Source organism: Oreochromis niloticus, linkage group LG13, assembly GCF_001858045.2.
Source record: "Oreochromis niloticus isolate F11D_XX linkage group LG13, O_niloticus_UMD_NMBU, whole genome shotgun sequence".
Taxonomy (NCBI): Eukaryota; Metazoa; Chordata; class Actinopteri; order Cichliformes; family Cichlidae; genus Oreochromis; species Oreochromis niloticus.
The window spans coordinates 1128248-1141666 of NC_031978.2; the positions used below are offsets into that span (position 1 = coordinate 1128248).

General features: G+C 45.2%; 2 protein-coding genes across 4 annotated transcripts in view; both read right to left on the reverse strand.

Moving 5' to 3' along the window:
- LOC102077403 (CD48 antigen) overlaps positions 1-12571 on the reverse strand; it is a 19640-nt gene extending 7069 nt beyond the window's left edge. The window contains exons 1-2 of one of the 3 annotated variants that reach the window (XM_025897240.1): positions 11700-12571; positions 1386-1671 (exon numbers count right to left, since the gene is read on the reverse strand). In XM_025897240.1, the coding sequence (XP_025753025.1) occupies positions 1502-1671; positions 11700-12321 (792 nt within the window). In that variant the 5' untranslated portion in view covers positions 12322-12571 and the 3' untranslated portion in view covers positions 1386-1501. Of the gene's footprint in view, positions 1-1385; positions 1672-3525; positions 3634-11699 lie in introns of those variants that run through there. The other 2 variants (XM_025897242.1, XM_025897241.1) reach the window with 2 other exon arrangements.
- On the reverse strand, positions 6840-10971 carry LOC102077498 (pregnancy-specific beta-1-glycoprotein 8-like). The gene has a single exon (XM_005473763.4). The coding sequence runs from the start codon at positions 7887-7889 to the stop codon at positions 7161-7163; it is 729 nt and encodes a 242-aa protein (XP_005473820.1). The 5' UTR covers positions 7890-10971; the 3' UTR covers positions 6840-7160.
- Positions 12572-13419: the final 848 nt, after the last annotated feature.

Here is a 13419-nt window from a genome sequence, read left to right on the forward strand (position 1 = left end):
CACAGACCTGACGGGGCAAAACTAACTGGGCGCTACAAACACAAATTATGGAAAACTGACAAAAACAGGAAATGAAAACATCAAAGGTGCAGAAAAAACAAATGACCAAACTGAGTAATGATGAAAAACAGATCACAGCAACTAAACTCCATCTGTAATGTAGGCCTTTGTGAGCGGTTCACTTTCTTTAACAAACACTTTGCTTTAAACTGCATCATCATTTTTCACATTCACAGACCAAAGACCAGCACGACCATCACAGAGATGATCACAGCCCCTAAAGTCACGGCGGCTTCACGTCCTTTATCGCTACTGACCGTCGTTAGTGATGGTACCGATGGAAAGACAGATGTTTGGAAGAATGGATTCAGAGAGAAAAAGGACATTTCTGACATGAGAGCGAACTGTTCCTTTAGTAGCTGATGGGGGCTGGTTGGGCTCTCGGAGGCTGAGATCTGAATTCTGGAGCTCAGGACTGACCCAGAGAGGCTGCTCAGTCATAAACGAGCCTCTGCTGTAAACCTGGAGTCTGTGTGATACCTGTGGCAGTATCATCTATCATCAGCAGAATACTGCAGCAGCTTCCTGCTCTTTAACGACTGGCATAAACAGAAGTGACTGTGTGGTGATACTGCAGCAGCATGCAGAGGATGTACTGGTGCCTCAACCTTTGTCAGCAGTCATGCTTTCACAGCTGCATAGCCTATTGATGGGACAGCATGCCCCCTAGTGGTGGCAAGCTTTATAAATCAAAACATAAAAAATGCCTCTTAATATTGGCGCTTCCACCTATGTGAGGATTCAGGAATGAAACTCTTTGTCTGGAAGTTTCACTCGCAGTGACAGAGACAAATAAACACATTTATTACAGAACAGCTCACATAACAGAGATAATGTGACGGTGTGATCACCAGCCAAGCAGCAAAGCCTCCACTGTACAATCAACATGTGTCACAACTGCAGGACAAAACATTTCACCATCATCATCATCATCATCATCATCTCAGCTCTCTGTCTGCAGAATGAAAACTGATGCTCGTGCAGGTTGAGCACACAACATCTGAATATTTCCACCTTTTTCTGCCTCATCACAGTGTTTAAAATGCAGGAGCAGTGAGACGGGGATGATGAACCAAAGCAGAGCTTTTAGTTCTTAAAGCAAAAAACAGGAAAGTCCAGAATCCTGACGAGATAAATAAGAGGGCAGGAATGACGGGCATATGTGGGAAACACACGAATACCAAGAGAAATACATTAAGAAGTATAAATACACTGAAATAAAGAAGCAAAACTAACTGAAGACAGAGAACAACCAAAAAATCTAAAAATACAAGAAATGAACCAAAGAAAACTACAAACATGGCTGACCATAACTGTATGATAAATAATGTGTACTGTAGAAATGAAGCAGAGCAGTTTAACAAAGCTAAACATGAACTTCCCTCTCAGTAGAGCTGATGTGCTTTACTCTTCATCAGGAAATCAAAGGTGACAGTTCATTTTAAACAGCATCATCATCATCATCACTTTTTCTGCATTTACAGCCAGTCTGTAGTTTCTGACACAGAAAGTAGACAACCACCACAAAGAGTGCGAGGATCGCCAGAGATCTCATCACAGCACCTAAAGTTATGACCCAGAGTCCACAGTGCAGATCGTCACTGTTTGCTGGTTTTCTTTGGAAGAACACATTGGAGAAGGCTTCGCTCTCTTTCTCACTAAACAGATTCTTTATTTTGCAGGAGAAAGTTTCCACTCGCTTTGTTTCCTCATCATTGATGAGTTCCATGGTGTTCCTTCCAAACTCTTCCCACTCTCCATCATCCTTCTTCCAGAAGTACTCGACAGGCCCAGCTTTGCTAATGTCTCCCCAACACACCAGTTTACAGCTCTCTGAGGCTGAGCTACACGTCAGCGGCTGCACTTCCACCTCAGGCTGGGGCACTGCTTCAATCGCAACAGTCTTGTAAACCTGACTCTGGACCTGGTTGTTGATTTCCACTGAATACACTGCATTGTCCGCTGCAGTCATGTCCCTGATCTCCAACACTCCTGTGTCAGTGTTCAGAGTTGTTCGTCCTTTAAACTTGCTGTAATATGTCAGATCAATCGAGCCTTTCACCCACTCAGCCAGCAGCATTTTGTCGTATTTCCACACGATGCTGGTGATCGCTCCAGAGACCGAGTGAGGGCTGAGCTGAAGTGTGTCACCAACCCTGAAGTACTTCTCTACAGTCTGGGCCTGAGAGAAGCCGACTAACAGCAACACTGCGAGGAGCCAGAAACCAGCCGATGTCTCCATGTTCACAGATCAACACAGATCTGAAGTGACAGGTCTGTGCAGATGTCTTTATTTTTGTCCCATATGTGGTTTCCTTTGGTGGGTGTGGTGAACTTTATCATTAGGCGTTTGAAACAAGGAAGTGAGTGCTAAAACAGCTTTGCAACCCTTTATGGTCGTTCTGACGCAGCATCCAGGGGCGTCACATGACAGCCTGTCTCCTCGGTCAGCCCCGATGGTCGATATCTGCCAACTGACCTGTAACAGTCCTGTTGTTAAAGACCTGCTGTGGATAGATTCTGTTGAAAAGCAGCATCAGGACACAAACCAGAACATTTCTGCTGTTAATGAACCTGAAGTTAAACCGCAGAGTGAAACAGATAATCATCGTTTATCTGCCTCACGGTGAAAAAACGAGACGAGAGGAGGAAGTTTCCAAGTGTTTATGGTCTTTATCACAGAGAGAACTCAACAGTTCATGAGCATCATTGATCTCTGTGCATACAGTCTATGAACAGAGTGCACACAGTGCTTACAGCAGAGAGTCAAATATCTGGCTTTGTTAACGTCTCCCTCACACACCAGTTTACATCTCTCTGAGGCTGAGCTACACGTCAGCGGCTGCACTTCCACCTCAGGCTGGGGCACTGCTTCGATCTCCACAGTCTTGTAAACGACAGGAAATGAAAACAAGGTGCAGAAAAAAACAAATTACCAAACTGAGTAAAACTCCTACCTAAACACCTAAACTCCATTTGTAATGTAGACCTTTGTGAGCGGTTCACTTTCTTTAACAAACACTTTGCTTTAAACTGCATCATCATTTTTCACATTCACAGACCAAAGACCAGCACGACCATCAGAGAGATGATCACAGCCTCTAAAGTCACGGCGGCTTCACGTTCCGTCGTCAGCAATGGTACCGATGAAAAGACAGATGTTTGGAAGAATGGATTGTGGAGAGATTTGCTTTCCTTCTCACTAAACAGGTTCTTTATTCTGCAGGAGAAAGTTTCCACACGCTGTGTTTCCTCATCATTGATGATCTCCATGGTGTTTGAGACTTTTCCCACTCTCCATCATCCTTCTTCCAGAAGTACTCGACAGGCCCGGCTTTGTTAACATCTCCCTCACACACCAGTTTACAGCTCTCTGAGGCTGAGCCCCACACGATGTGATTTCCCCACGATGCTGTAGATCGCTCCAGAGACCGGCTGAGGGCTGAGCTGAAGTGTGCCGCCAACCTTGAAGTACTTCTCCACAGTCTGAGCCTGAGAGAAGCTGGTTGCAGCTAAAAGCAGCACAGCCAGGAGCCAGAAACCAGCAGACGTCTCCATATTCACAGATCAGTGCAGAAGTGACAGCAAACCACGTTTCAGAGGTCTTAAAACTGTTTCCTTTTTGAACATCCTGTGGTTGTGCGCAACCACAGGATGCCAGCACATCGCTGGGGCGAGGCCTTGCGGCACAGATCCCTGATCTAATCCCACCCCATCTTTAACCCATTCATCACTCCTACCTCACACATGTCCTGCACCACCTTCACATGCTTTTCTGCTGCTTCCTCGTGCAGTACCACAGTTCCTCTCTCAGCAGCCAATCATCTGCTTCCTCTGATCCACAAAGACCCGCTGAAGCTCCTTCTGACCTTCTCTGTTCTTCTCCATCAACACTGTCAGAGCAAACATCACACCTGTAGAGCTCTTTCTCAGCATGAAGCCAATCTGCTCCTCATCATCGCCTCTCTTCTTAACCTAGCTTCAACTATTCTTCCCCGTATCTTCATGGTGTGGTTCATCACCTTTATCCTTCTGCAGATCCTACAGCTCTGCTCATCACTATTCTTGACAGTCAGTACCAGTACACTTCTTATCCATTGCTCAGGCATCCTCTCATTCTGCAGGATTGTGTTAAACAGTCTAGTTAAAAAGTCCACCATCTTCTTTTCTAGACATCTCTGCACCTCCACAGGTTTCCATGTTTTTTCATCCTCTTCATAGCTGCCCTCACTTCCTTCTTACTAATCCTTACAGTTAATGATTCCCTCCAGTACTGTCACTGCAAACTGCTGCAGTCTAAAGATTTAAGCCATTGCCTGCCTTGCATGGTGACGAGCAGTGCCTCTGAGTGACAGCGAGGTGCACAGTCTGCACCTCTGTAACCTTGCAGCTGGGCGTCGTTCATGCTCCTAGTAAGATACAGCTTAGAGAGAAAAGCCGAGTGCAGCTGAGAGCAGCAGTGCCAGGAGCTGAAAGGCAGCAGACGTGTTCACAGATCGGTGCAGAAGTGACAGAAAAATCTCTCTTCAGAGATCTTAAAGCTTTTCTTCTTTTGAACACTTTGTGGTTTCCTTCAGTGAGTGTGGTGAGCTTATGGTGAAAGCAATGAAAAAGGAAGTTGGCCCTGTTCACATCCACAGACGTCACATTTTGTGATTTCCTCAGATGCCGTCTGCATCTCATTGTTTGGTCTTTGAAGAACTACAGCTCCCAGATTACTCTGCTGCTTCTGTTTGATTGCTTTTAAACCCCTGATATGTTAGTAGTCGTCTTTACTCGCTTAGCCATGTGCAGTTGGGTCTGCTGAGATCAGCTGTTCTGTCTCACAGTATAAGACTCTTACTGTAGACTCTACTATTTTTATTCTTTATCATGCTGCTGTAACACAACAACGTTACTTATGGGATCAATAAAAAATCTATTTATCTAGAAAATACACTCTTAGTGAGCAGAATTATATTCATTCCTATTAAAATGAAGCCAACACAGAGAGAACTGGCATATGCTGGGTTTAACACTGTGACATCATAGCAACGAGGTCTGTGGTTCGAATCTTAGCCGGACTAGACAGGTGGACTGGAACAGGTCGCAGCGTCTCCTCAGGTGGACTCCGCTGCTGTACTTCCACAGGTAAAAGTCACAGTTTGATCATGAAACATGTAAACACTCAAGTTCTGATAAATTATTGTTGTAACAATCCTGCTTATGGGAATTATTCAGCTAACAGTAGCTCAGTGCATCTGCAGCAGTCAGCTGTGCAGGTCAGACTTTAAAATCGAACCCTAATGTGATTGATCGTGCAGCTGGTTTCGTTCTGCACTCACAGTCAGCGGCCCCATTTCTCGTAGTTTGCTGTGAGCTGATTAATGCATGTCTCTGCTGCAGTCCTGTTTGAAACAAAATGTAATGCTTTTTTATTCATGTCAGTGTGCAACCTGTTCTGTGGACACGCTGTGGTGTGTGCGTTTGTGTCATTTATTCAGTTGTATTACATTTATATAGCTGCAAATCACAACGAGGCGCTTAATATTGTAAGGTGAAGCATTTAACTCGAGGAAATCAGCGCCTAGTTCAAAATGGTCATTTTGAACCAGCATCCAGTCAGAGCCCACCTACGTCTCCTTACATGCCCTGTGGTGTGAGAAATCATGACACTTTGCATCGAAGATGAGCTGGGAGTGACAGCTGCCTGTCAGAGATGCTGGGAACAGATACGATCACGCGTCGTCTCATTCGGAGCCCCGATGTTGTCAGGCGTGCACACGAACACACGGGTCACGCAAACTGCCGAGTGATGTTTTTAGTTGATCAAACGATGGATCCTTTCATCCCTCGCACATTACCCGTCCAATATCAGCACAGATATCCAGGAAATAACTGCATGCCATCATTTTTGGAACTGCACTTTTATGCTTCCTCTGCTACACTGTTGATAAAGTCAGATATTGTTTTTATATTTACACACATATAACTGGGATGATGTGACGGTGTGACAACCAGCCAAGCAGCTCCTGCTGTTTTAAAGTCGTTTGTGTCGTTAAATCCAAGCAGAAAACCATCCAACATACGATTAACATGTTAAACTGTTTAAAACTCAGCTCTGTGCAGAGAACGTCCACCTCTGTCACAAAAATGGAGCCAGACTGAAACTCTGAAGCTTCAGATGTTCAACATCTTTGTCTGGCTCATACAAAAATCCACAGCAGTGTTCGAATTAACCAGTGCTTGGACTGGAAAGAGCAAACCTGCACACTGACAGCAGGTCTGAGAGCTTTAATTACAGGATATGTAGGAAAGACCAACACAGGTAACTGCACAGGTGAGTGTCTCTTTACAGGAGCTCTGCCAGGCAGGAAACCGGAGTTAGCTTCAACAAGTGGTGAGTGCTTTACGCTGACCTTGGTGAAGAGGTTTGTTTTGACATCTCGCTTGACTGTCTGATCTTCTTCCATTGAACTGTGGACTGGTGCTGAGCAGGAAAGCAGCAGAGAGCCTGCAGGCTTGTGTGGACAGGTAACAACCAGGTGCCGGGTCCTTCAGGCACAAAGAACAACACCAACACACAGTAACAGCATAAAAGAGCCAATTACCACCACAGAGGCTGACTTTAAATACTGCTCACTGACGAGGAGATGAGACTGAAGCTCCGCCCAGCGAGAACAGTCGGCCCACAGCTCGACCTGAGAGAAAACAGACAGCGAGAAGGAAAGAAAACCCAGACGGCCGGGATCGTGACAGAACAGGAAAGAGTTTAAAATGTAAGACAGTGCAGGCAGAGATGTTGAACAAGACAAGATTTTAATGTCACTTTGAGTTAAACCTTACAAAGAAATCAAAGAAAACAGATACAGATCAAATAAAAATAAGAACAATGACGGGTAGATAAATACATTTAAAGCTATAAATACACCAAAGTAGACAGTGAAGACAGCGATGCAAAGAAATCCCAAAGAAAAAGAACTACAAACATGGACGACCGTACCAGTCTGAAGTGCAGAACAGTTTTACAAAGCAAAGAAATGAGCTGCCCTTTGACGGGCTTCAGTCTTCATCAGGAGACGACTTAAAGTGCATTTTCATCGCTGTCAGCAGTTTTTGTTTTACAGTTTCTGAAACAAAAAGCAGACGAGCACCGCAACCACCGCCAGGACGGTAGCGCCTAGAAGAGTGAGGATCCACCATCGATAGTCCAGATTTCTGTCCTGGTGAAACGGGTTAGTGATGGATTCGCTGCGTCGCTCACTCACTGGGTTCCTCATCCTGCAGGAAAACATCTTCACACACTGTGTTTCCTCAGAATTGATGATCTCCATGTTTTTTCCTGACTGTTCCCACTCTCCATCTCCGATCCTCCAGAAATACTCGACAGGTTCGGCCTCTTTAACGTCTCCGTCACAGCTCAGTGTGCACTTCTCCAAACTCGAGCCACACATCAGCGGCCTCACCGTCACCTCGGGCTGGGGCACTTCTCTGATCCTCACGGCCTGATGAGTCTGACTCTGGACACGGTTGTTGATCTCCACTGAATACACCCCAGTGTCAGCTGCAGTCATGTTCCTGATCTCCAACACTCCTGTGTTCGTGTTCACCTCTGATCGGCCTCCAAACCTGCCGTAATATGTCTGGGGAATCTCGTCTTCCACCCATTCGGCCAACAGTTCTCTGTCCCACTTCCACACGACGCTGGTGATGCGAGCAGAGATCGAGGCAGGTTTGAGGACCAGCGTGCCGCCAAGCTTGAAGTACGAGTGTATAATCCGGGCCTGAGCGAACCTCACTGCGGCTGAGAGCAGCACTCCCAGCAGCAGAAAGCCAGCTGATGGCTTCATGTTCTCAGATCAGTACAGAAGTGAAAGACAAAAATTGGCAGAGATCTTTTTCCTCTTTTCTGCGCTGGCAGTGATTCCCTGCAGGGAGTGCGGTGAATCTTGTCATGAAACCATTTGTGAAAAGGAAGTCAGCTCCCTGTGTGGTCGCACTGAACTGGCATGTTCTCATCCCAGTGCGTCACACGCTGACATTTTGTCAGTAAAAGCCTCATGATGACACTCTGCTCTGCTTACAACCATGTGAATGACTTTGACGGTCAGCTGCTTCGCCCTGATGCAGCACAAATACACCCACAGTTTGTGCTGGTTGGTGACAGGTTGCATCCAGTGAGTCACGAGACTCGTGCAGATGAAGAGATCGGCCCGTTACTGGTGCCGAAATGTTTTTCCAGGTGATTCAATACAACTCCACGGCTGGTTACAACAATGGGTAACAGCAAAACTCTGGAAAGAGTTTTCTTCTTCTTCGTTTGCAGGATCCACGCGTTGGTGGTGCACATTTGTCTTCCTCATAGCTGCTTCTCACACCGATCGGGTGGCGGTGGCGCTTGTTGCCTGCAGGACGCCCTTAAATGACCAAATGAAAGACTAATAGCCTGATTTTACTGGCCAACCATTTTGGGTGACCTGCAGCTGTGGTCTGTTAACCTGCTTGGTCTGAGTGCAGCCTTTGAAACTATATTATATAACATCGTAGAACAGACAAGCTTCAAGTGGAATCATTGACACACCTTTAAATCTTATCTCTCGTACCAAACTCGGGTCATTCATTTAAAAATGTCAAATTCCCGTCATTTCCAGTTACTTCCAGCGTTCCCTGAGGATCTGTCTTGGAGTCTCTCCAATGTAAACATCTGTGTATCTACTTCCTCTTGCTCATATTTTCTATAGTAAGTATTTCCATAGACAGAGACACAGAAAACACAAAAACTCCTTAAAAACAAACAAGAAATGATCCAAAGAAAACTACAAACATGGCAGACCATGATGATGTAATAAATTATATTTAAATGGAAATGAAGCAGTTTTTCAAAGCTAAATGGAGTAAAGCTACATGACAGAGACAGAAGAAAACTAACCATCAGAGTAAAACAGGAAGTGAATAAAATGAATAAAGTTATCAGACACAGCAGGTTGAGAAACACTGAGGGCACAAACTGAACTCTGTAACTGTGACTAACACATTTCAGATGGTGATGTGACTTTCAGACGACCACCTTTTAAGGTGGTATGCATCTTCAGAATACACAGCACAGACACACAAGAGAAGTTTGAATGTTTAGCGTAATGTTAATGCAAACTTCACCGAGTCCTCCCCTCACATGTTTAAAGCTGAGCCCTGCATGTTTCTGCTCCTCAGTAATAGACGACAGGTATTTTCATGCAGAGCAGGAACATGCATGTGAGCACAAAGTGACTTTCATGGAGTCTTTCTTTCGGTCTTCTGTAGATCAGCGATCCTACACTCCTCGAAAAAACGAGACAAAAGGAGGAAGTTTTCAAGTGTTTATGGTCTTTATCACAGAGAGAACTCAACAGTTCATGAGCATCATTGATCTCTGTGCATACAGTCTATGTACAGAGTGCACACAGTGCTTACAGCACAGAATCAAACATCTGCAGTCAGATGATGTTTAACACTTTCCAAAGTGCTTTTTCACAGTTAAAGGCTGCAGTCGAAGGCACGGGAGGACCGCGACGGCCTCTTTCAGCATGAATACAGACGTGAGTGTGTTACACACACCAACATCAGTAAAACAGGAAGTAATCGCTTACTTTAAGAAACTTTGCAGAACACACAGCTTCTTCCCTTTTTAAAATATGATGTTTATAGATCATCTCTCTGCAAGTTTTCCTCCGATGGCAGCGTCTCTCACGTTACAGAGGAAATGGAGCAGACGGTAAAACGACTGCATCAAACTGGCCTCACAGTCCTGACCTTCAGAGGAAACATCTGAGGGCCGGTTTCAGCTCCTGACCGATCTTCAGGCTGCAGAGCTGCAGGCGAGGAAGTCTGAGCAGGACCTGCCTCAACCTGTCCTTAATTTATTGTCCCTCACACTGAATGTACAGCTTTGCTTTTTCACTCGTTTAACATTTCATATCATCTAAAACCTGGAAACAAAACAGATTCTCAGAATATCAAGTTTTCTTGTTTCTGGTTTTCTAGGTTCACCATCGTCATCGTCACATCTAAGAGAGAAGTTTTTCCGACTCTCCCGGACGCTTTAAAAGCAAAAAATCAGCAGATAAATCAGTAAGTAAATGAAAACAGGGAAAACTGTCCACGAACGTCAAAAACAGCTGGTGACTTTTCCCAGATCGACACCTGAAAACACTCCAAGCCCACAGGCGATCACATGATCACCAGTCTCAGTCCTCAGACCTCACACAGTCCAGGCAACGTCCAACAGAGTTTGTTATTGCATGAAAGACGTTGATTCTCCTGCAGCTCCTGCTCATTAATCTGAACTGCTTCGCTGTTTTCAGAGAGAAAATCAAAGTGTTTCTGATATGACGGCGAACTGTTTTGTTAGTAGCTGATGGGGGCTGGTTGGGCTCTCGGAGGCTGAGATCTGAATTCTGGACAAACTTACAGTTCAGGTGGAGCTCAGGACTGACCCAGAGAGGCTGCTCAGTCATAAATGAGCCTCTGCTGTTAACCTGGAGTCTGTGTGATACCTGTGGCAGTATCATCTATCATCAGCAGAATACTGCAGCAGCTTCCTGCTCTTTAACGACTGGCATAAACAGAAGTGACTGTGTGGTGATACTGCAGCAGCATGCAGAGGGACCAGTGCAGAGGGTTTACTGGTGCCTCAACCTTTGTCAGCAGTCATGCTTTCACAGCTGCATAGCCTATTGATGGGACAGCATGCCCCCTAGTGGTGGCAAGCTTTATAAATCAAAACATAAAAAATGCCTCTTAATATTGGTGCTTCCACCTATGTGAGGATTCAGGAATGAAACTCTTTGTCTGGAAGTTTCACTCGCAGTGACAGAGACAAATAAACACATTTATTACAGAACAGCTCACATAACAGAGATAATGTGACGGTGTGATCACCAGCCAAGCAGCAAAGCCTCCACTGTACAACCAACATGTGTCACAACTGCAGGACAAAACATTTCACCATCATCATCATCATCATCAACATCTCAGCTCTGCTGGAATAATATCTACCTCTGTCTGCAGAATGAAAACTGATGCTCGTGCAGGTTGAGCACACAACATCTGAATATTTCCACCTTTTTCTGCCTCGTCACAGTGTTTAAAATGCAGGAGCAGTGAGACGGGGATGATGAACCAAAGCAGAGCTTTTAGTTCTTAAAGCAAAAAACAGGAAAAGCCCAGAATCCTGACGAGATAAATAAGAGGGCAGGAATGACGGGCATATGTGGGAAACACACGAATACCAAGAGAAATACATTAAGAAGTATAAATACACAGAAATAAAGAAGCAAAACTAACTGACAGAAGTAAAAATAGATGCATCAGATGTTTAATGTAACTATATGATAAATAATGTTCACTGTAGAAATGCAGCAGAGCAGTTTAACAAAGCTAAACATGAACTTCCCTCTCAGTAGAGCTGATGTGCTTTACTCTTCATCAGGAAATCAAAGGTGACAGTTCATTTTAAACAGCATCATCATCATCATCACTTTTTCTGCATTTACAGCCAGTCTGTAGTTTCTGACACAGAAAGTAGACAACCACCACAAAGAGTGCGAGGATCGCCAGAGATCTCATCACAGCACCTAAAGTTATGACCCAGAGTCCACAGTGCAGATCGTCACTGTTTGCTGGTTTTCTTTGGTAAAAGGGATTTTTGAAGGCTTCGCTGTCTTTCTGGCTCACTGGGTTTTTCATCCTGCAGGTGAAAGTTTTCACGCTGTCCTTTTCCAGTTTGCTGAGATCCCTTCTGTCTTGTCCGTCTTCCCACTCTCCATCGTCCTTCTTCCAGGAGTAGGTGACAGGCCCGGCATTTGTAATGTCTCCGTAACATTTCAGTCCACATGTCGACGATCGATTACACGCCAGCGGCTGCAGAATCACCTCAGGCTGGGGCACATCTTCGATCGCCACGGTCTGATAAACCTGACTCTGGGGCCGGTTGTTGATCTCCACTGAATACACTCCAGTGTCCGCCGCAGTCATGTCCCTGATCTCCAACTCTCCTGTGTCAGTGTTCAGAGTGGTTCGGCCTTTAAATTTGCTGTAATATGTCAGAGGAATCGAGCCTTTCACCCACTCAGCCAGCAGGTTTTTATCGTATTTCCACACGATGCTGGTGATCGCTCCAGAGACCTGATGAGGGCTGAGCTGAAGTGTGTCACCAACCTTGAAGTACTTCTCCACAGTCTGGGCCTGAGTGAAGCCGACTAACAGCAGCACTGCGAGGGGCCAGAAACCAGCCGATGTCTCCATGTTCACAGATCAACACAGATCTGAAGTGACAGGTCTGTGCAAGTGTCTTTATTTTTGTGCCGTCTGTGGTTTCCTTTGGTGGATGTGGTGAACTTTATCATTAGTCGTTTGAAACAAGGAAGTCTGTCCTAAAACAGCTTTGCAGCCCTTTATGGTCGTTCTGACGCAGCATCCAGGGGCGTCACATGACAGCCTGTCTCCTCGGTCAGCCCCGATGGTCGATATCTGCCAACTGACCTGTAACAGTCCTGTTATTAAAGACCTGCTGCTAAATTGTTGAAAAGCAGCATCAGGACACAAACCAGAACATTTCTGCTGTTAATGAACCTGAAGTTAAACCGCAGAGTGAAACAGATAATCATCGTTTATCTGCCTCACGGTGAAAAAACGAGACGAGAGGAGGAAGTTTCCAAGTGTTTATGGTCTTTATCACAGAGAGAACTCAACAGTTCATGAGCATCATTGATCTCTGTGCATACAGTCTATGTACAGAGTGCACACAGTGCTTACAGCACAGAATCAAACATCTGCAGTCAGATGATGTTTAACACTTTCCAAAGTGCTTTTTCACAGTTAAAAGCTGCAGTCGAAGGCACGGGAGGACCGCGACGGCCTCTTTCAGCATGAATACAGACGTGAGTGTGTCACACACACCAACATCAGTAAAACAGGAAGTAATCGCTTACTTTAAGAAACTTTGCAGAACACACAGCTTCTTCCCTTTTTAAAAATACGTTTATAGATCATCTCTCTGCAAGTTTTCCTCCGATGGCAGCGTCTCTCACGTTACAGAGGAAATGAAGCAGACGGTAAAACGACTGCATCAAACTGGCCTCACAGTCCTGACCTTCAGAGGAAACATCTGAGGGCCGGTTTCAGCTCCTGACCGATCTTCAGGCTGCAGAGCTGCAGGCGAGGAAGTCTGAGCGGGACCTGCCTCAACCTGTCCTTAATTTATTGTCCCTCACACTGAATGTACAGCTTTGCTTTTTCACTCGTTTAACAGTTCATATCATCTAAAACCTGGAAACAAAACAGATTCTCAGAATATCAAGTTTTCTTGTTTCTGGTTTTCTAGGTTCACCATCGTCATCGTCA

Bases quoted from the DNA above. Each gene is read 5' to 3' on its own strand.
- LOC102077498 (XM_005473763.4), bottom strand. From the start codon at position 7,889: ATGAAGCCATCAGCTGGCTTTCTGCTGCTGGGAGTGCTGCTCTCAGCC.